Source organism: Sminthopsis crassicaudata, chromosome 3 (genome assembly GCF_048593235.1).
Source record: "Sminthopsis crassicaudata isolate SCR6 chromosome 3, ASM4859323v1, whole genome shotgun sequence".
Taxonomy (NCBI): Eukaryota; Metazoa; Chordata; class Mammalia; order Dasyuromorphia; family Dasyuridae; genus Sminthopsis; species Sminthopsis crassicaudata.
Genome location: NC_133619.1, coordinates 227,428,393 through 227,450,353, shown reverse-complemented (window position 1 = coordinate 227,450,353; position 21,961 = coordinate 227,428,393). Strand labels below are relative to the sequence as shown.

Genomic DNA, 21,961 nt, shown 5'->3' with positions numbered 1-21,961 from the left:
GGTCTGTTGAATTATAGCAGCTTTCAGAGGCTACATAACCAAGTGCCTCCTGTGAACAAGATCATGTGCATAAAAAGACTGAAATTCTGTTCCTTAGCAGCCTAGGATCTAAAAGAGATCATTTACAAATACAGAAACATAGACAGTTGTTGGAGTCAAATATACACATGTACAAACAGCTTTCCTCTCCAAGCTCAAAATTCTTGGCAGTTAAGTGGGTGGAAGTGTGGGGAAAGCGAAGGAGGGAGAGAAGGAAGGAGGGAGGGCAAGCTTGGGGAAGGTCGCATACAAGCTGTTGGATTTCAGGTCCTGTTCTGTTTTGACTCAGATGGAAGGCTATTTCCTGTTCTCTCTGGTTAATTTGATCCTTTGGGACTGCAATTTGAGAAAGGTCTGCTGACAGAATCTCAAGAGTTGGAAGGGACCTCCAAGGCCACGTAGTCCTGGGTCATCTAGAATATCCTCAAGTGCTAATTCTGCCTAGGCTTGAAGAACTCTGGGAAGGGAACACTCAGTCCCTCCTAAGGCAGCCATGCTGGTTTTAGACAGTTAACTGTTGAAAGTTACTCCTTACAACTACTCTAAGTCTACCTTTCTGCAACTTTCCTTTTAGGTTGTCTTGTTCCCTTCTAGGTTACAATTCTGCTTTGCAGGCTTCTATACCATGATTCAATTGACTTCCCCTCCTAGAACTTCCCTTCAGTATGCCAGCCCCCTTCTGCCATTGGCAAGTTTTATGCGGAATAGAGGGCTTCCATTTTATAGATGGGCCCTTGTTTTATTGCCCTGACATCTGAACTTCTCAATCTCTGGACTTCTGTCCTCATACCCTCAAGCAAATACCATTTCCCCCCAACCTTTTTTAATTCCCTTCTATGCTTTGTCTTCTCCTATAGAAATATAAGTGCCTCATGAAGTTTTTAGAGGAAGAAATTCAAGCTATCAACCACCATATTTAAAAAGATCTAAATCACTAATACAGAGAGGAATGAAAATTATAACTCTTAGAGTTCACCTCACACCCATCAGATTGACTAGGTTGATAAAAAGAAGGAAAATAATAAATACTGGAGAGCTGCGAGAAAACAGATCTATCACTGCACTGTTAGTGAAGCTGTGAATTTGTGTAATTTGCATGCATACTCAAAAAACTATAAAACTGTGCATAACCTTTGATTCATCAGTGTCTACTGAGCCTGTATCTTAAAGGAGGGAAAAAGACCCACATGTACAAAAATGTTTGCAGCAGGCTTTTTTGTTTTTGTTTTTTTAGTGACAAGGAACTGGAAATTGAGTGGATGTCCACCAATTGGGGGATGGCTGATTAAGTTATAGTATATGAATGTAATAAGAAGATCAGCAGGCTGATTTCAGAAAAGTATGGAGAGACTTAAATGAACTGATGCTGAATAAAGTGAGCAGAACTAGAACACGGTACACAATAACAAGATCATGTAATGATCACTTTGATAGACTTGGATCTTTTCAACAATAAGGAGATTCAAGACAATTCTAATAGACTCCAAAGAGAGAATTATGGAGACTGAATATGGATTGAAGCATAGTATTTTCACCTTTTATTTGTTTTCTCATTTTTTTCTCTTTTGGCCTGCACATGACAAACATGAAAATATGTTTAAAAGAATTGCACATATTTAACCTATGTCAAATTATTTGCTGTCTTGAAGAGGGTAGAGGTAAGGGAGAAAGAGAGAAAATTTGGAACACAAAATCTTACAAAAATGAATATTGAAAACTATCTTTACATGCATTTAGAAAACAAATACAATTTAAAGTTTTTTTTTTTAAAAAAAGAATGCAGACAAGCATATTTTCTTTTCTTTTTCCTGAGGCAATTGGGGTAAAGTGACTTGCCCAGGGTCACACAGCTAGGAAGTGTTAAGTGTCTGAGATCAAATTTGAACTCGGATCCTCGTGACTTCAGGGCTAGTGCTCTGTCTACTGTGCCACCTAGCTACCTCCACATATTTTCTTTTCTTTTTAAATTTTTTCCCTTTTTTCCTTCCTTTCATCCATCCATCCTTCTTTTTTTCTTTCACATGGCTAATACAGGAATTTTTTTCGCACGACTATATATATTTATAATGGATTTTTTTTGTCTTGCTTTATCACTGGGCAGGAGAAGGGCCGAATAAGGGAGAGAATTCAGAACTGAAACTATTTAATGAAAAAAAGGAATGTAAATTATTTAGGGTGGAACTAAGAGAGCAGAATAGCAGGAAGAAATATTGACAGTCTTCCTTTCTTTTATCACACCTTCAAATAGATCAAGAAAACTGAGACTGAGTCCTAATCTTTAAATTTAAATTTTAAAAAATAAAGTTTTTTTTCAGACCATGTCAACATAGGGAGGCAGACAAAAACACATTGGTCATGGGATTCTATCATGGAGCAAGCATTCTGCAAAGAGATATTACACTGAACAAGAAGAAATTCTAAATTCAGTAAAATAGGCCTCAAATTATTGAGGGTATAAGAATAGCTGTCAAATAGCAACTTTTTTGTTCACTACCTAGTTTTAAGTCACAGATCCAAAAATGATTGTGGAGGGGACATATGTACTGAACAAGAACCATGTTCAGAAGAAAGTAGAAGCTGTGTTACTCTGATCCCAGGGGAAGAGAAGGGTCTTACCATCCTCCAGCCCAGTCTGGAGCCTGCAAAGGAATCACACTGCAGAGGAGCTAACAGTTCTGTCACTCTGTACCAGAAGAGTTTTCTAGTTGGCTGATAGTAGTTTAATCCAAGAGCAATTTACTGAAATTAAAACTGAGACAAGTGAATTGCTCAAACTCATATCAGGAATTTTGCAAATCAAACTAGGAAGGCAGAGAACAGATTTGCCTTAGATCAGATAATTTTGGGATCATCAAAAGCTTGCATGTCTCTAGCTTATACTGACTTTGAAATCCTGAGATAATATAACTCAATACCTCCCCAAGAAAGCAATAGCAAGAATTTAGAAGACACAAGGTCAGTTCAAGCATTTCCTTCAGAAGAGTGCAGAATCTAAACATAAAGTCTAAAATCAAGAAGTAAGCTGGAAGAACAAGCAGACCCCCCCCAAAAAAAGAATTTTATCATAAAAGGTTATTATGGTGATAAGGACACTCAAGACACAAGTTCAGAGGAAGAGAATGATTTAAAAATATCTACAAGCAAAGTTTCATTGTAAACCATAACTCGGGTGCAAATTCAACTAAAATTTCTGGAAGAAATAAAGAGCTTTTTGAAAGACCTTAAATTTAAAAAAAAAAAAAGATGAAATAAGAATACTAAAGGAAAAAAAATTGAAAGACAAATGAAAGCCATGAAAGAAAGAATTAGCTTAAAACAAGAATTTAAAAATCTTGTTCAACTGATGCTGAGTGAAATGAGCAGAACCAGGAGATCATTATACACTTCAACAGCAATACTATATGAGGGTGTATTCTGATGGAAGTGGATATCTTCAATAAAGAGAAGATCTAATTCAGTTCCAATTGATCAATGATGGACAGAATCAGCTACACCCAGAGAAGGAACACTGGGAAATGAGTAGAAACTGTTTGCATTTTTGTTTTTCTTCCCAGGTTATTTTTACCTTCTAAATCCAATTCTTCCGGTGCAACAAGAAATTTGTTTCTGTACACATATATTGTATCTAGGATATACTTTAACATATTTAATATGTATGGGAATGCCTGCCATCTAGGGAAGAGGGTGGAGGGAAGGAAGTGAAAAATCAGAACAGAAGTGAGTGCAAGGGATAATGTTGTAAAAAATTATCCATGCATATGTACTGTTGTCAAAAAAAAAAGTTATAATTATAAAATTAATTAAAAATATATATACACTAAAAAAAATCTTGTTCAAAAAGTAAATTTTTTTTAAAAATTAGACTGTATCAAAAAGTAGAAAAGAACGATCCTAGAAGACAATGAGAAATAGTAAAAACAAAGTCAGAAGACTGAAAAAAGAAAAGGAAATAGAAGATATAGCAAAAACAACTCACCTGGAAAACATATCAAGGAGATAGAAATTATGAATCGTTGTACTGCCTTAAAGTTATGACCAAACAAAAGATCCAAAATATTGTATTTTAAATAATCATAAAACTACTCAAACAAATGGCAAAATGGACATAAAAAGTATATACTGATCACTTCCTGAAAGAAAACCCCAAATGAAAACTCCCATAAATATTTGAGCCATGATCCAGAGCTGTCCAGTACTTAAATGAACCAAAAAGAAACAATCCACATAGCAAGGAGCAACACTTAGAATCATAAAATATTTAGCAACCACCATTATAAAGGAGAAGAGAGTGTAGAGATAAAGTATTCCAGAAAACAAAGGATATAACACACTTGCCCAGTGGATTTAACAGGAATAACTTACTTAAAAAAAGAAGAAGAAGAAGAAGAATATACTCAGTGAAACAGCTAATCCTGGGGGAGGTGGGAAGGGGCAGAGGGGAGAAGGGAAGGAATATTTAATGAAAGATTTCCAAACATTTCTGATGAAAAGGCAAGAGCTATGTAGAGATCTGAAGTACAAATACATCTGAGCTGAGAGAAGTGCAAAAAACAGTAAACATAAGAAAATTACAAGGGACCATACAATAATAAATAATGCAACACTATGAGGAAATGATACAAATGTACTCTCAGTACCCTATCATTGTCAGTGGTTTGAGAGAGCATCTAATTAAAGCACTTGGTAGTAGTTCTGTTATGGTTTGATTATCTTAACAGAAGAACAAAAAAGGGGAGTTGCTTAAAGGTAGGACAAGGAGAGAAAGAGTGAGGAAGATCTCACACCAGCATGGTACACAGTAGATAAATGATAAACAAAGAAAATGGGCTAGAAGAAGCAAGTGATACTTGGCCCTAATTTTTTCTAAACTAATCAAAATAGGGAAAAATGCATATACAGTTGGGTATAGAAATGCATTTCATTCAACAGAGAAATAAGAGGAGAATGGGAGGAGGAGGAATAAAAGGGATAATAAGTTAATGGAGTCTTAAACAAAACAAACATTAGCTAAGAATATACAGAAATAGCAGATTTAGCTATATCTGATCTTTTTGCAGAGGTAAAGACTTAATTAGAAACTGATGGAGTGTCCACCAATTGAGAAATGACTAAACAACTTATGATATATAAATGTGATGAAATTAGTGCTATAAGAAATGAAAAGGATGGTTTCAGAGAAACCTAGGGAAAACTGTATAAGCTATAGATGCAAAGTGAAGTGAGCAGAACCAGAACAATTTATACAATAATGAAAAGATTGTAAAAATAACTTAGGAACCCTGATAAATACAATGACCCATCATGATTCCAGAAGACGCTTAAATATGCTATTTACTCAGAGTACAGATTTAGACATTTTTGGACAGAGCCAATATGGTAATTTGTTTTGCTTGGCTATATATGTGTTTATTAAAAGGCTACTTTTAGGGATTGGTCAACCAATATTTTAAATCCACTTAACAAATCTCCATCTTGTCTACTATTTTGACTATTGTGCATTGCACTCTGCTGGGTAGTGTCACAAAACAAGTAAACCTCACATTGTTGACACTCTTGATAGCTTGTGGTCCATTTAACCCCTTAGGTTCTTTTCTGTTACCCTTAGGCACAAGCAGCCTGTCCATGTCCAGTTCATGCTCTCCCCCCACCCTCATGCCTCTACCTCTTTCCTATACCTTTCTTTGTCCATCTAAAGCAGTACACCCCATAAATGGCACTTGGGGCTCTAATTTCCCAACTCCAACTTGAATAGCATACTTTAATCAGTAATGATTCCCTCTCCTTTCCCCATGGCTCCCACACCACCAACAGACTCTGAGCCCACCTGGAAGACATCATTGGCACACTTGCGGCACAGGTTGTGTTGACAGGGCAGGATCACCACTGGTTTGGAAAACATCTCCAGACAAATAGGGCAGATGAGTTGCTTCTCCAGGTTATCCATGCTGTGTGCATCCCCCAGCAGCGGCTTGAAACCCACTGGGAAGTTCATCCCCTCAGTGGTCGTGCCCCTCCTCGGCCTTTTTTCCAACTCTGGCTTATTCTCTCAGCTGTGGGAGTCTGTCTCCAGCGGCTGGCCCCTCCTTTTCCTTTATGCTGCAGCCTGCCTAGAGTTTTCTTAAAGTTGTTTCTGTCTTCCTTTATTCTGTCCCTTAATCAATCTACCTTGTGACCCCTGGATGACCAATTGATTTTCTCTTTGGATAGTTGTTTTTCCCTTTTCTACTCTGAGTGCTCAGGCAAATGAAAACTCCTGCCCTCGCCTCTGATAGCTCTCCCCTCACTCTTGGGGTGGTCTTATCTCCTGCTCCCCAAATGGCTGACTGTTGCTCACAACTTAGGCACTGCTGTTTGCTCCTTTAATCCTCAGGCAGGAGACTAATTTTAACTTGGGGATGGAGGAGACTAGGGGCATTTCAGTGACACAATCTCTCACATTCCAATTCCCAATTTAGCTTGTGTAAGGCGAGCCACAGCTGTTACCAAACAAGTGACCCTGAGTCACATAGTCTAGGGGCTGGAGGAGGGGCTAGAGCTTTTGTGGGAATAGGGACAAACCTGAGCCAGAAAAAGAGATAGGAATACTTCAGGCTCTCACCCTCTGATTCTAAAAAGGCTCTCACTGGCTCTTGCTCAGTCATGTTCTAGCTTGGATCTTATCCTAGATACAGAGACTGTGACTCTACAAATATTCCCAGCAAAGCCTGACAAGGACAATGGGAGTGTAGATAAGTCTCGGACCCATCACAATAACCCTGGGCCTCCTTTCTCTAACCACAACACATCATATTCATGGTAAAAGAAAGTTCTTGCCCTTTTTTTTTCAGCCAAGATTTTGCCCAAGTTAGTCTGGAATTTGGTACTTAATGAATTAGTGGTACCTAGATTAAAATTATTTCCTCAATGTGGAGCTCATTCTATAGGTGCAGATTGCAATCCCTTTCATTTTACAGGTGTTCAAGAATTGCTGTAATCAAAAAAACTGAATCACCTTGTGGCCAAGCTCATGATGAGTCTCCTGGACCTTAGCTAGATTAGACCTTAGACATACACAGAGCATATATATCACCAATCTATACTCCAAATCTTTCTAGCCTCGATAGCACATGGCAGAACCTATGTTCTGCTGGCATAGTTATAAAGAACCCAACTTCGCCTCCATTAGACCAGTGAAACATCAGACTTTAGTGAAAGATAAGTTGGAGTGCCAACACTTAAAAAGTCCAAATCAAGGCTTGAAATTTATCAGAGTCCATTTTAAAGACTGTGGATTGACTCAAGGACCAGGTTCCTCTTCTTGTGAAATCTTTGAAAGAATTTATCTTATTGTGGAAAGAACAATTTGCCTTCTTCCATACCTGTGCTGGGCTCTGCATTGGTACTGTTGGAAGAATATAGTCAAGGAAAGTAAATGGTGGTAGGTAATAGAGATAGCATAATTCCACGAACAAATTGTCAGCCATTACAAAATTTCCAGATCTTGGGAGAAAGTTAAGATCTGAGGTGAGTAAAAAGGAGATTTAAGTGCCTGTAACCCATTTTGGGGATAGGAGCAAAAGATCTTAAGAAAAATGACTTTAACCCATTAAGACATAACTTTGAGGTCTGAAGATTCTGTCAACACCACCAAATTAGTAATTAAACTTGTCAGTCCTGGGACCAGAATCCTAATATTCATTTCCTTCTCCAAGACTATTTCCAAGATAGGTTCTCCATCCCCAACCCACACATTGGAAACTGCACAAAGTTCCTTTATTCACTGATATATACTCAACCTTTCAGGCCTTCCTGCTCCAAAACAGTGCTTGATTTCTTCACTGAGTTAAGGGGAGGTTATATAGACTGGCTCTTGGTAGAACATTTGAGGAAAGGAACTGACATAGATAGAGTGCTTTGATACAGAAGACATAATAACGGTAAAGTTTTGTGAGAAGTTAGCATCCTCTAAGATGCAATTAACATTTGTCTGTCTTGGGAATAAGTGCTTTGAGAAGAAGATTATGTCCTAAGAATACTATGTGGATAAGGCTGGTGGATATCTGTGATTGTAGAACCAACCTCTAGAATATTTGGAAAAGTTGGTAACTTCTTCCACTTCCTCCTAATAGTTAAGTCATAGAATAAAGTGCTTCAGATTCTGTGGATACTAGAAGCAGGGATAAATGGGGTCCACCCCAGGAAAGGAAGCTTAGGGCTCAGCCTATTCATGGGATTCCTCATCTAAAGCAAGAGAGGGAAGGGTTAGTTGATACAGTAAGTCCAAATACAGGATGGTAGTTTCTGCCCTTAAAGGGAGTAGGCTAGGGAAAGAGGAGAATAAACATTTATATAATACCTACTATGTGCTAAGCACTATGCTAAGTGGATATATATGTATATAAATAGATTATAATTTGATCCTCAAAACAATCTTGAGAGGTAAGTGCTATTATTATCCTCATTTTATGATTGAGGATCTAAAACAAAGTTATATGATTTGCCCAGGGATACATATGTTTAAGGCCATATTTGAATTCAGGTCTTCATGATAACCCAGTGCTCTTTCAGAGGTAGCATTAGCTACCTTTGAGGGAGACATTTTCCCAGACACCTTAGGGACACCACAACCACTGACTACCATTAAAGTACATGGAAACAAGAGACAATTCTTTTGGGAAGAAGGTAGCACTGCAAGTTTTTGCAAGGTTAGGATGGCATAAAATAATGCTGTTCCCAGCTGCATTTAGGTTTGGGACCAGGTTAGGAAAACTATGTAAGGTTGACACTAAGAAAATGTGGAGGTTTATAATATTCTAGACAGATTTGGTGATACCATGGAGAGTTCTCATAGAGGGCCAGAATTCAGCAGTGCTTATGGCATTCATGATGCTTACAAAATAGGCATCAAGATCAGGACTGGAGTTAGGGGTCCCTTCTTCCAAGTGCATGGTAGACCAGGCAGAATATATATTAACAGGGTCAGCACCTGGAGACAGAAGAAGCTTATACCATATTAAGATGAAACTCCTAAAAGAAAGTATACAGAAAAAACTTTTATTACTTACTTGTAATCAAAATACAATATATAGTTTTTTCACTATTTGCCTTAGCCCCTTTTATTCTCTTCTCTTTAAATACTATTTTGGTCCAGTTTCTGCATTTTGTCCTTTTCATTTTCATCCTCTTCTATGTTCAGATTGAAGAAAGCATCTTCAGTTTCACCTATGAAATTTGGAATACAAACATTTCTTGAAATGAGCTCCAAATTGTTTGTCCTTCATTTTGGAAAAGGATCACCACCATCAGGAAGATGATGTCATGACAAGCAAATGAGTCGGATTTAAATGAGGCTGGGCTGGGCAAAGTTACCAGCCTCACTTTCTTCACCAGAGCCATCTGCATCCACTGGCAAGATATATAGATCAGGAATATTGGAGTTTTAACCTAAAACTTACTGTCATTACACAGAAGTCCTGATCACCACTAGATGGCGATGAGGCAGAAATTTAACCATTTAACTGATCAAATTAATTTGAAAAATAAAACCTTTTGAGGTTAAAAAAATCTTTTGAGCCAAATATAAGGTAAATCTCCTAACCCACATTCATCTATGACTTCTTTTAGTCTCATCTCCCAACTCAACAAAGACCCCAGACAGAATAAGTATCAAACTCAAATGATTAATAAAAGGGTAAAAATAGCACCAGAACAGACTGCCTCATCCCATCTCACTGTTCCTTCAGACCATCTTACCATATGAGGTGCTGATACTCTTTCTTCCCCCTCTCTCCCCCCAACTTTTTCCATGTCCAAGGTTCAGTAGTCTAACCAATACCATCCTGCTTTTGGAAAGGATATGTCATCAGAGTGTCATATAGATCAACCCAATATCCCCTTGATTCCCCAAACCAAAGTTTCCTTCCCAGGCCACTACTTACATGTGGTGTCTCCTTGTTAGAATAGAAACTCCTTTAAGGCAGAGATTATCTCTCTATTTATATTGTCTTTCCCATGCTTAGCACAGTGCTTGGTATATAATAGCTTTTTCATTCACTCAAATTAAATGCACCCTGAGAAAGCAGCAGATTGTATACTCTGATTGCCCTTCAATCTGATCTAATCGCAGACCTTATTTTCTGAGTTCTATTAGACCCCAAGGCTCCAAGATCCCTCTCATCCCAGACTTTCTCCCTTGACTTTTGGCCCAGTTCTCGCCTTGACCATTTTCCTTTGGTCTCACCTGTCCTTGGAGGTTGTGTTTGCATTTTTGTGTCTTGAGGTTGTGTCTGCAGATCACTGGTAGACTTAAAACGCTCATATTCTGGTGGTGCATTCTTCCCACAGCAAAAGCAGCAGCAGCAACAGCAGCAACAACAAGAAAGCAGTGTACACAAAAGGACCAGGCACTGGGAGATTAGGGAAAATGGCTTAAGTTCAACAGTTTCTTCATGGTTTTTTTATGCTCTCCACCCCCAAATTTCTTAGTGATGTGAACCATAACCTAACTTAATTCTCAGGAATTTGTAAAAGGAGACAATCCTGCTCCGTTGTTAAAAATCATTAGGTCAGTTTCCTGAATTGTCCAGTTTGCTTAGATTGATGTGAAGCTGAAACTCTAAGTCAGATCACGTTCTGAGACTGTCTTGATTAGCTTATTTTTAGACAATTCTGGGACCTGGTCAGCCATCTAGATCTTCCTTGACTCTTCCCTGACCTTTCCCCAACTCTTCCCGATTCCTTCTCTTACTCCCTAGATTCCTTTATTTCCCCTTTCTCTCCAGAAACCTTAAAAATCATGTTCCCCAAAAGTAAACTACTCAAATCACTTAGGCCTCTACTTTGTTTAGTTTCTGGTTAATCTGAGCCAGTGTGTTATTCACATAAAACAGCAAACCTTTGTAATCTGTGATGGATGCCTATTACATAAATTCTTTGTGTCAATTGAACTATTATGCTCTCCCAAATCTATTTCAAATGACCACTTCTGGTACTTTTATTACCACTTTACTAGCACTAAGAGCAATAGGACAACAAGCCCAATGTATGGGCATCTTTATTGCCCAAATACTGGAGGGACTTCCAAGGAATGCATACCTTGAACCACCACTTGGTCACAATGAAACAGATTTTGACAGTTTCTGTACCATATTGGTTAGCCATATATAGGCCCATGGCACCATACATATTGTAGATCTGGCGCTGATCAGGATCAGCAAGTATCGAATGGGCTGCATTGATCTCTTTGAACCGCTCTTCCGCTTTAGGATCTTCTGGATTCTTGTCTGGGTGGTACTTCAGTGCCAATTTCCTACCAGCCATTGCCCATGAGGGAGAGCATAAAGAGGAGCAACAGAACAAACCCAAATTGGAGAGGGGAAAGGAAGATGGATTACATGAGATAGAGACAGCATGGGAGAAATCTAAACATTCAGAGATGCAGTAACAAGGATAGAGAATGCAGGAAAATCTCTTCCTTCTTCCACACAGACAAGGGAATGCTGCCTTCCCCTGGTCTTAATGGAGGGGTCAGGTAATTTGAAAATAAGGAAGGGGGTGCTGGCCAGTGGGGTTTGTGTTTTAAGGTTTGGGAGTACAAGAGTCAAGGGCTTTGGGGGGAGCTTAAGTTCGGACCTGTAGGCTTTCTTGATCTCTTCAGGTTTTGCTCCCCGAGACAGTTCCAGCACTTCATAGAGGGTTTCTCCACTTTTGGACAGCCGATACTTTTTCCGATGTGCTTGTGCCATTCTCTGGGTCCAGAGAGCAAGGAAGTAGATGTGAGAATTTTACACAGGAGTTGAAGCCATGGGGAAACAAAACTTGCCTGCATATCCAGTAGCAGACTACTACGCTTTCCAGTGGTTACAGTAGAACATCTTTCTAAAGGAGTAGATGCTGCACCGATAAATCTCTGACACTAAGGAACTCAAGGAAGTGCAGAAAGAAGTTTAAAATGCTATGAAATGGCTTTGACCTGGATCAAGAGACCTGATCTGCACTGTTGTGTGATAAATTAGGGCTCATCTAAATATTTTGCTATCTAAAATTCTTACTAAATTAGATAAAGCCTCTAGGATTTCATTGCTCACCCTAATGGTCTTAACTGGTGAACCAGCCATACGAATAAAATAGGTTAAAAGTGGGTTAGATCTTTGATTACCCTGGAAATACAATTCAGACCCAAACCCTAAGCTAAGGATAATAAACCATGTCTCCCTAGTGTCTGAGGTCAAAGAATTGCTCACCACTATTCACCTTTAGTGATTCATTCAGGGCATCTCTATCCCAGAGGAGATCTCACCTATGATGCTATGACAGTTCAATTATTGGAGACAAAGGGAAAGTTATTGAAGTTAGGATAAGAGCAAGATTTGTCAAAGGTGGGGAGAAAATACTTCTAGGAACACGAATAACTATAAGCTTTGGAAAACTGAGGAAATAGAGAGAAGGCAGAATACATCGAGTCTGTTGAATAAAAGAACTAAAATGGAAGTTGTGAGGTTGCCTTGGAGTAGAATTGAAGGAAACATAAATTGGAGCCAGGAGGAAAGAAAACTGGTATTGGAAGAAAATCTGGACATAGGGTCTAGACACTTTAATTAGGGCTTAGGGGAGCTAATACAGTACAGTACCTAGTACTAGAACACCAGAGTACTAGTATCATATAATACTCAGTATCAGAGATGATATAGAGTTCTTAGAGGCAGGAGGAATAAGGTGAGGGAAAACACCCTGGGTCTGTGTTAAAAAAGAAATGTATATATCCATATATCTATATATCTATATATCTATATACAGATAGATAACTCTATCTCTATATCTCTATATATCTGAGATGGAGGTAAAGGGGTTTTAAAATTTGGGGCATTGACTTGAAAAATAGGGGATGTCAGGCTGCTGAAAGTCACTTTGGGTTTGCATGGAAAAGACTGAAGTTACATTGAATTCATATAAGAGATGTGATGAAAAGGTAACTGGGATCTACAGTGGGCAGATGGCTTTGTGCAGGTAGAAAGGAAAGAGCAGAAATAGGGACTGGAAGGCTAGACAACTGGACAATTAGAGAAGGGACAGAGGTCAGGGCTGACCACCAAGGAGACCAGGGTCTGTAAGGCAGGATCAGGACTGCCCACGCCAAGCATGAGTTGAATCAGGGTGGCCCAGCTTAGACAGGCAGAGATGGGGCAATGATTTCAGAGCCATTAGTTGAGTAGTGTTCAGGACTGTTCAGAGCAGACAAGGGGTGAAGTATTGTCTGGACTTGACAGGGGAACTTAAATTAGCAGGAATGGCCAGACCAGGTGGAAGGCTTGGGGTGGGGAAAAGGTCAGTGCTTTCCCGGACAGATGAGGGCTGGAAGAGGTAGGCTACCTAGGATGCAGAGAGGTGGGATCTGGTGCCAGAGGAAGATTGGGGACCCACTATGGAGCAGTTTGGGGCTCTAGCAATGAGGTCTGAGGGCGATTACTGAGACCAAGAACTGGGGAGAATAGAGTCTTGGGGGTGGATCATGGGAGTAGACTGAAGCTGGCAGGGACACTGAGAACAGGTCTTGGAGCAGACAAGATCTCTAGGATAGGCAGAAGTACTGGGGTCAGCCCCTTCTGCAGGCAGAGGACAGACAGGGACCCTGGGGATGGTTACTGGGACCAGGCTCTGAGATGGGAATTAGTCCTTTGGCAGAAATTGACTCTGGAAATAGGCACTGCGAGAGAGTCTTTGGACTGGAAGAGGCACTGGAGCTCTGTTCTAGGGTGAGCAGTGGGGAAAGTAAGGGCTCTGGAATGGGCAAAGACATTGAGGACCACTTGGGCCAGATTTTAGAGTGATCAGGGGCTCTAGAAACGAGCTTAGGTGTGAGCCATAGGATGACCAAGGCAACAGGGATCTTGCTCTCAGATGCACAAACATTCTAGGGATGGTTACTAGGTGCAGGCCTTGAGATAGGTAGGACCTCTGGGACAGGGAAGGGCATTGACAGGGGCAGTCTCTGGGGGATTAGGACCAGGCTTTGGACTGGGCAGCAGCTCTATATAGGGATTGGTTTGGGGGACATACTCTGGGGAAGTCAAGTTCTCTGCAGGTAAGCACTGGGAGTGAGCCCTGAAGTAAGCAGCACCTTTGGGATAGGAAGGAGGAGAAAAGCATGGGTTTAGAGGCTTGGCACTAAAGAATGGCTTAGGTATAAGCAATTGGGAGGGTAAACTATGGAACAAGTAGGGGCTCTGAGGGTACACTCTGAGGCAGGCAGGAGCTGTCCAGTGCCCCCTGAGGGGCAAGTAGTAGGGGGAAGGCATAGGCTTAAGGCACAAAGGAGTGGGATGGGCAACAAGATCATGCTCATAGGGGTGAGGTCTGTGGGTGGGCACTGAGTAAGGTAGAGGCACTGAATGAGCACTGAAACATGAAAGCTATTTGAGGTGAGTATTGGGAAAGGTAGGAACACTTGAGGTACAGTGTACAGCCTCTACAACATGTAGGGTCATTGTGAATGAGCCCTAAGACCACAGCTCTAGGACTGGCAAACATATCAGATTTGGGGACAGATAGGGGTCTGCTAGTGGATACCTAGAGCAGGTTCTAGGATTGCTGAGGACAATGAAGGGCAGGTAGGGTCACTAGAGGTTGGGATCTGGGGAAGGCCATAGCACTAAGGCCTGGTTTTGATATAGACACAGAGGATGAATACTGGGAAATTTAGGGGCTCTGGAGCAAGGACCCTGTGTTAAACACTGAGACCAGGCTTTGGAGATGCGCTCTGGGGGTAATCATTAGCATATGCAAGGGAAAAACAATGGGCACCTGATAGGCAAGGATACTGGAGTAGACAAGGGCACTAGCAACAAGGGCACTAGCAACAAGGGCACTGAGCCTGGGATTTAGGGTGGTCAAGGGGTCCAGAAGTGGGCACTAGGTTGAGGCAAAGACAAAGTCATGCTCTAGAGCAAGCAAGGACTCTTGAGAGTGTGCACTGGGAATGAGTATTGAGATTGAGTGCTGGAAGCAGGCCCTGTCCCAGACCAGACATCTGGGGAAAGCAGAAGAAAGGCAGAGGCTTTAGTGGGTCGTTGCCATGAGGATCACATTCTAGGGTAAGCAATGGTTCTAGGGATGGACACCAGGAAGTTAGGTTTGAGAAAAGCAGGGGATATAAAGGTGGGTACCATGGATGGTGTCTGCAGTAGGCTCTAAGGCAGAACACTAGGTTCTGGTTCTGTGGCAGAGAGTCCAGGTGTACTCAGCTAGATCAGGCTCTGGAATAGGCAGAGTAACCAGAATAACTAAAGGTTCTGGGAAATTGTCACTGGGACTAGACTGTGTTGGATGGGGATTCTAGGGATGGGTACTTGGGGTGGGCTCTAGGGCAGGCAGATCCTCTGGAAATATGCACTAGGGTCAGACTCTGGGACTCTCACGGATACTTGGGCAGACTCTGGGAGAGGGTTATGGGGCAGACCTCTTGAAGAGGCAGGAATACTTACTCCCAGGTCTGGGGCAGGCAGATACTCAGGAGTAATCACTGAGATCAGACTCTGGGGACAGGAAGGGACTCTAAGATTGACCCTGGAGAGGGCATGGGAACTGGAGAAACTGAGGCACTAGAGTCTTGGACCAGGATCTGGGTAGCACTGGGGGTGGGCACTGAGACCAAGTTGTGCCATGGGAAGGGCCTTTGGAAGTAGGCATTGGGACTAGGCGGTGGAGTAGCAACTCTTGAGCTTATGAGAGGAGACAAGGCTTCCAGACACAGGCAGGTAGGGGTTGGGGCAAAGTTACTGGAACCAGATTGTGGGTTGAGGAGTCCCAGAGAGAGGAGCTAGAGGTGAGCTCTGACATATCCAGTCTCTGTGGCAGGCAAGTAGCCTGAGTCCAGGCTCTGGGGCAGACAGTCTCAGTGGGTGGTCACTGGGATCAATCTCTGGAGCAGGCAGGTCCACTGGAGATGGGCCCTAAGACCAGGCTCTGTGGTAGAGAGGCATCCTAGGGGTAGGCTTTAGAGGTGGGCCTTTGGATAGACAGCAGCCCTGGAGAATGTTGGAGTTCTGGAGTGAACAAATGCCCTAGGATCAGACTCTGGGTTGGGCATAGGGTCTAGGGGTGAGCACTAGGGGAAGGCAGGAGACCCCAGCGGCCACTGGTGAGAAAGATCTGGAGCAGGCAGCAGCACTGGAAATGAGCAGTGGGAGGGGTTCTTGGGTAGGTAGTAGATTAGAATGGGAGAATGATTTGGAGCAGGTTTCTGAGAAAATAGGGTTTGGGAGTATACATATATTGGGGTGTCCCCTGTGGCAAACAAGGAAACTAGGTAGAGCAGAAGAACAAGCGTGGATAGTGGCACCAGTCTCTGTCAACGGGCATTGCTCCTTGGCTCGGTGACCATTGGAAGCAGACCCTGAAACGGGCAGGATTCTGGGAGTGGGAGAAAGCAACCATTCTGAGGATGATCATTAGTGTCTGTCTTTGGGGTGGGCAGAGGTACCGGGGAGGAGGATAGGGAGGCGATCCCTGACATAGGCAGGGACACTGAGCCTGCCATGGAAATGAGCCAAGTCTCCATTGTGGGTTGGGGTCTGGGGGTGCTTATGAGAGGCAAGCCCTCGGCAGGCAGGGTCTCTGGGATGAGCATCAAGGAGAGTAAGGGTTGTGGGATGAGAATCGGGAGGCGGCTTTGGGGGTGGGCACTGGATAGGTAGGGCATCAGGATTGATGGCATTAGACAATGTGGGTGAGCCCCAAGCAGGAGCACTTGGAGCCAGCTCTGAGCAAGCAAGCACACTTGGAAGTGGGCTACCCTGGGGGGAATTTTGGGTATGAGCAGTGGATCCAGGTTTGGCAGCAAATAGAGCCAGCAAGAGCCTAGATTTAGGGTGAACACTAAGGGAGAACCCTGCAGCAGGCAGACCTCTGGTGGGGGTGGTCTGGAATAGCAGAGGCACTTGGGAGGCTCTAGGGCAGGCAAGGACTCTGGGGGTTACTGCTGGGATCAGGCTATGGGCTGGCTAAAGGCTCTTGGGGTAGGCGTCTGGAGAGGGATCTGGGATGGGCAGGAGCTCTGAAGATGAGCACTAAGAGGGTTGTGGGGAAAGTAAGACTTTTGGGTTAGGATTACTGGTGGGCTCTGGGGCAGGTGAGGAAACTAAGGGAGTCAGGAAATAGGGCTGGCATGTGACCATTGGGGCTTTGGAGTGGACAGGGGTTCCTGGGGTGAGTACTAGAGGTGGTCTCTGGGATGGAGTGGACTGAGACTAGGTTCTGGTGTGAAAAGAAATTCTGGGAATGGGTTCTGCCAAGGTCACAGGAGTCAGGTTCTGGGCGGGTAGACAGCCCTGGGGGAAGGGTCCTGGGGCCTGGCTCTGAGGTAGGCAAAAGGTTTGAGTATGGGCATTAAGAAAAGCAGAGGTCTGGGCGGAGGCTCTGAGGTGGTGGGCCCTGGGGCAAGCAGGACCTCTGTAGCAGACAGGGCACTGTGAATAGAGCAGGCAAAGGCACTGGGTCCTGGCTCTGGTGCAGACAAGCATTGGATCAGACTGTGGAGATTGGGACTAGAGGGCAAGAACTCTAGCGTGGGTCGAATGCTGGGGGTAGTCACTGGGACTAGGTTCTAAGGCAAGGGGTGGGCTCTTTAACTGGACATTGGGGACAGGGCTCAGGCAGGCAGGTTTCCTTGGAGCCTGCCTCGGGTGGAAAGGAGTGGTTAGGCACTGGGGTAGGCAGGAGAAGGAACATTGAGTAGGACTCTAGGAGTCACCTCTGGGGCAGGCAGAGGCTCAGGATGGGCACTTGTGGTGAGCCTTTGGGGCGTGCAGAGGCACTGAGCAGCTCTGGGGCAGACCGAGGCACTGAAGGTGGGCAGTGGGGCTGAGCTCTGGGAGCTGCAGATGGACCCTGGGGCCGGCAGGAGGCCTTAATACACTGGGGGAGTTTCTCAGGGAGGCCCTGGAATAGCTTCTGGGACGGCAGACACTCCTGGTGGTCGCTGAGACCAGGCTTCTCTCAGGTGAGCAGGATCACAGGGCAGGCACTGAGACTAGGCTCTGGACTCGGCACTGGGATCGGGTTCTAGGGCAAGCAAGGGTTTTAGGAGTGGGCACTAGTGAATGGGATCTGAAGCTGCAGAGAGCTCCCTGGAGGAGGAAGGGCACTGAGGGGGGCATTCGGGAAAACAAGGGTGAATCGGGGATGGGCACGAACCAGGTTCTGGGGTGGGCAGCAGCTGAGGACTGTCAAAGACACTGGGCTTGGCTCCTGGGGTGACCAGAACTGGTGGGGCAGCCAGGAGTATGGGAAAGTGGACCCTGAGCATGTGCCCAAGGGCAGGGAGAGGTTCTGGACCTGGGCACGGTGAGGACCGCTCTTGGGCAGGCAGGGCACTGAGGTGGGGGGCACTTGGAGCAAACCAGTGTTCCAGCACAGACAGGGGCACCGAGAGGAGGGATCAGGGGACAGACACTGGGGAAGGGAGGGGCATCAGGACCAGGCTATGGGGTGGGCGGGTCTCTGTGGTTAGACACTGGAGGTGGATTCAGGGGCAGGAGGGAGCACTGGAGGAAGAGATAGGCTGAGGGCACAGGAGAGCACTCCTCTGGAAGGGTCCTTCAGAAATGGGCACCGGGAAATAGGAGCACCCAGGTCCTGGGGATGAGCAGTGAGAGAGCCTGGGACTTGGGGAGAAGATCTGGGGTGGACACTGGGTGGGAGCACTGGGTGAGAGACCCTGGGAGGAGAGCACTGGGGGGAGACCCTGGGTGGGAGCACTGGGTGAGAGACCCTGGAGGGGAGCACTGGGTGAGAGACCCTAGGAGGAGAGCACTAGGGGGAGAGACCCTGGGAGGGAAGCACTGGGGGGAGACCCTGGAAGGAGAGCACTAGGGGGAGAGACCCTGGGAGGAGAGCACTAGGGTGAGAGACCTTGGGAGGAGAGCACTGGGGGGAGACCCTGGGTGGGAGCGCTGGGTGAGAGACCCTGGGAGGAGAGCACTAGGGGAGAGACCCTGGGAGGGGAGCACTGGGGGGAGACCCTGGGTGGGAGCACTGGGTGAGAGACCCTGGGAGGAGAGCACTAGGGGAGAGACCCTGGGAGGGGAGCACTGGGTGAGAGACCCTGGGAGGGGAGCACTGGGTGAGAGACCCTGGGAGGAGAGCACTAGGGAGAGACCCTGGGAGGGAAGCACTGGGGGGAGACCCTGGAAGGAGAGCACTAGGGGGAGAGACCCTGGGAGGAGAGCACTAGGGGGAGAGACCCTGGGAGGGGAGCACTGGGGGGAGACCCTGGGTGGGAGCGCTGGGTGAGAGACCCTGGGAGGAGAGCACTGGGGGGAGACCCTGGGTGGGAGCACTGGGTGAGAGACCCTGGGAGGAGAGCACTGGGGGGAGACCCTGGGTGGGAGCACTGGGTGAGAGACCCTGGGAGGAGAGCACTAGGGGAGAGACCCTGGGAGGGGAGCACTGGGTGAGAGACCCTGGGAGGGGAGCACTGGGTGAGAGACCCTGGGAGGGGAGCACTGGGTGAGAGACCCTGGGAGGGGAGCACTAGGGGGAGAGACCCTGGGAGGAGAGCACTGGGGGGAGACCCTGGGTGGGAGCACTGGGTGAGAGACCCTGGGAGGAGAGCACTAGGGGAGAGACCCTGGGAGGGGAGCACTGGGTGAGAGACCCTGGGAGGGGGGCACCGAGGGGAGACCCTGGGAGGGGGGCACCGAGGGGAGACCCTGGGAGGGGAGCACCGGGGGAAACCCTGGGAGGGGAGGGGGGGACGCTGGGAGGGGAGCACTGGTGAGGGGCCCTGGGAGGGGAGCACTGATGAGGGGCCCTGGGAGGGGAGCACCAAGGGGAGACCCTGGGAGGGGAGCACCGGGGGAGACGCTGGGAGGGGAGGGGGGGGATGCTGGGAAGGGAGCACTGGTGAGGGGCCCTGGGAGGGGAGCACTGGTGAGGGGCCCTGGGAGGGGAGCACCGGTGAGAGACGCTGGGAGGGGAGACGCTGGGAGGGGAGCACGGAGGGGAGACCCTGGGAGGGGAGCACTGGTAGGGGACCCTGAGAGGGGGCAATGGGGGAAGGGCTCCGGGACGCTGTAGCGGTGGGAGGGTACCTGGGGCGGGCAAGCGCTCTGGCAGGGGGGCGTTTCGCGGCAGTTGGACTACTACGGGCAGGGCCTGGGGTGGGCACCAAGGTGAGAAGGGGCTCTGGGGGGCGCGCGTCGAGGCCCGGATGCCGAGGCCTGGGGGGGGACTCCGGTTTCCGCCGGCAGAGGGGAGCCGGCCAATCAGACGCGGAGGCCGGGCTCGGTCCGGGAGCAAAGCCTACAAGCGGGCCGCCTCCGCCGCGCCCTCCCTCGGCTCCCCGAGCCCAGCCAGCCGGGCCCTCAAGGCCGCCAGGAGCAGGCCGGGATGTAGGAGCACCGCCACACACCCGCGTCCACTCCGCGCTCTAATCCTCCGCGGGCGCGCCCGCGCCTGCGCACTCAGCGCCGTCTCTGCCCAGTCGCCGTTGGTGTGACCGCTGCGCGGCAGGCCGCAGAGGCAGCCTCACTCCGCGGACTTTTTGTAGCACACACGGAACTCCGGCGGCGCGGAGGGTCCTCCGGCGGCGCGGAGGGTCCTCCGGACTTCTTCTAGAAGCTGGGCGTGGCCTGGCTCCCCGGGAGGGGGCGGAGGGAGGAGTCTGTAGAGCGGCAAGTCCTGGGTGGGGGGTTCTGGGTTTATACCAGTGACTGACACTTAAGTACTTAATGATTATTGTTTAACAAGATTGTAATTATATATAATAAAAGTAAACTCTTGTCAATCAATAATTAAGCACTTAAAAATCTTATAGAAATAATCATTTTATTAAGTACATGATTATTTGGCATCTAGCTCATGCATACCTGAATAATGTGTGCATAAATGTGTTATATATGCGCGCGCGCACACACACACACACACACACACACACACACACACACACACACACACACACACACACACACACACACACACACACACACACACACACACACACACACACACACGCGTGTGACAGACAGAAGCGGGCGCGAATCAGAACGCTCCGTCTCGAGTTTCAGCGCCCGTCCCTCCGGGGGCGGAGATGAGACCGAGATAGTGAGACGCAGTGATGGATCTGGGTTCGAATCCTGACGCTTTAAGGGAAAAATTACTTTGTAAAAGGAAGGCGTCAGCGAGATGGGTGCGAAGATCATTTCTAGCTTTAATAATAATATATCGAAGGCCTCATCTCCAAAACATACAGAGAACTGACTCTGTAAGAAATCAAACCATTCTCCAATCGATAAATGTTCAAAGCATATGAACAGACAATTCTCAGATGATGAAATTGAAACTATTTCCACTCATATGAAAGAGTGTTCCAAATCACTACTGATCAGAGAAATGCAAGTTAAGACAACTCTGAGATATCATTACACACCTGTCAGATTGGCTAAGATGACAGGAACAAATAATGATGAATGTTGGAGGGGATGTGGGAAAACTGGGACACTAAAGCATTGTTGGTGGAGTTGTGAAAGAATCCAACTATTCTGGAGAGCAATCTGGAACTATGCCCAAAAAGTTATCAAACTGTGCATACCCTTTAATCCAGCAGTGCTATTACTAGGATTATATCCCAAGGAAATACTAAAGAAGGGAAAGGGTCCTGTATGTGCCAAAATGTTTGTGGCAGCTCTTTTTGTAGTGGCTAGAAACTGGAAGATGAATGGATGTCCATCAATTGGAGAATGTTTGGGTAAATTATGGTATATGAAGGTTATGCAATATTATTGCTCTGTAAGAAATGACCAGCAGGATGAATACAGAGAAGTTTGGAGAGACTTACATCAACTGATGCTGAGTGAAATGAGCAGAACCAGGAGATCATTATACACTTCAACAATGATACTGTATGAGGATGTATTCTGATGGAAGTGGATATCTTCAACATAGAGAA

General features: G+C 45.7%; 2 protein-coding genes across 15 annotated transcripts in view; both read right to left on the bottom strand.

Moving 5' to 3' along the window:
* Positions 1–5,693, bottom strand: part of ANOS1 (anosmin 1) — a 172,416-nt gene extending 166,723 nt beyond the window's left edge. The window contains 1 exon segment of the mRNA XM_074302020.1: positions 5,580–5,693. Within this exon segment, the coding sequence (XP_074158121.1) occupies positions 5,580–5,693 (114 nt within the window).
* Positions 5,694–7,205: 1,512 nt separating this feature from the next.
* On the bottom strand, positions 7,206–20,559 carry DNAJC5G (DnaJ heat shock protein family (Hsp40) member C5 gamma). Of its 14 annotated transcripts, none has more exons than XM_074300178.1 (7): positions 20,426–20,508; positions 15,180–15,269; positions 14,074–14,134; positions 11,650–11,765; positions 11,113–11,326; positions 10,259–10,424; positions 9,059–9,240 (listed from the first exon to the last, which is right to left on the bottom strand). In XM_074300178.1, exons 4-7 carry the CDS (start codon positions 11,760–11,762, stop codon positions 9,149–9,151), a joined length of 585 nt encoding a protein of 194 aa, XP_074156279.1. In that variant the 5' UTR covers positions 11,763–11,765; positions 14,074–14,134; positions 15,180–15,269; positions 20,426–20,508; the 3' UTR covers positions 9,059–9,148. The 14 variants fall into 14 exon arrangements, 13 of the variants coding, with proteins under 13 accessions (XP_074156279.1, XP_074156278.1, XP_074156280.1 ...); XM_074300177.1 differs by lacking the exon at positions 15,180–15,269 and adding an exon at positions 18,208–18,401 and having other exon boundaries at positions 20,106–20,455; XM_074300179.1 differs by having other exon boundaries at positions 20,106–20,438.
* Positions 20,560–21,961: the final 1,402 nt, after the last annotated feature.

Excerpts from the sequence above, each read along its gene's own strand:
- DNAJC5G (XM_074300174.1), bottom strand. Across the intron at positions 11,327-11,649 it reads GAGATCAAGAAAGCCTACAG|GAAATTGGCACTGAAGTACC; the intron begins GTCCGAACTTAA and ends AATGGCTGGTAG. Across the intron at positions 10,425-11,112 it reads TGACCAAGTGGTGGTTCAAG|TGCCTGGTCCTTTTGTGTAC; the intron begins GTATGCATTCCT and ends CTAATCTCCCAG.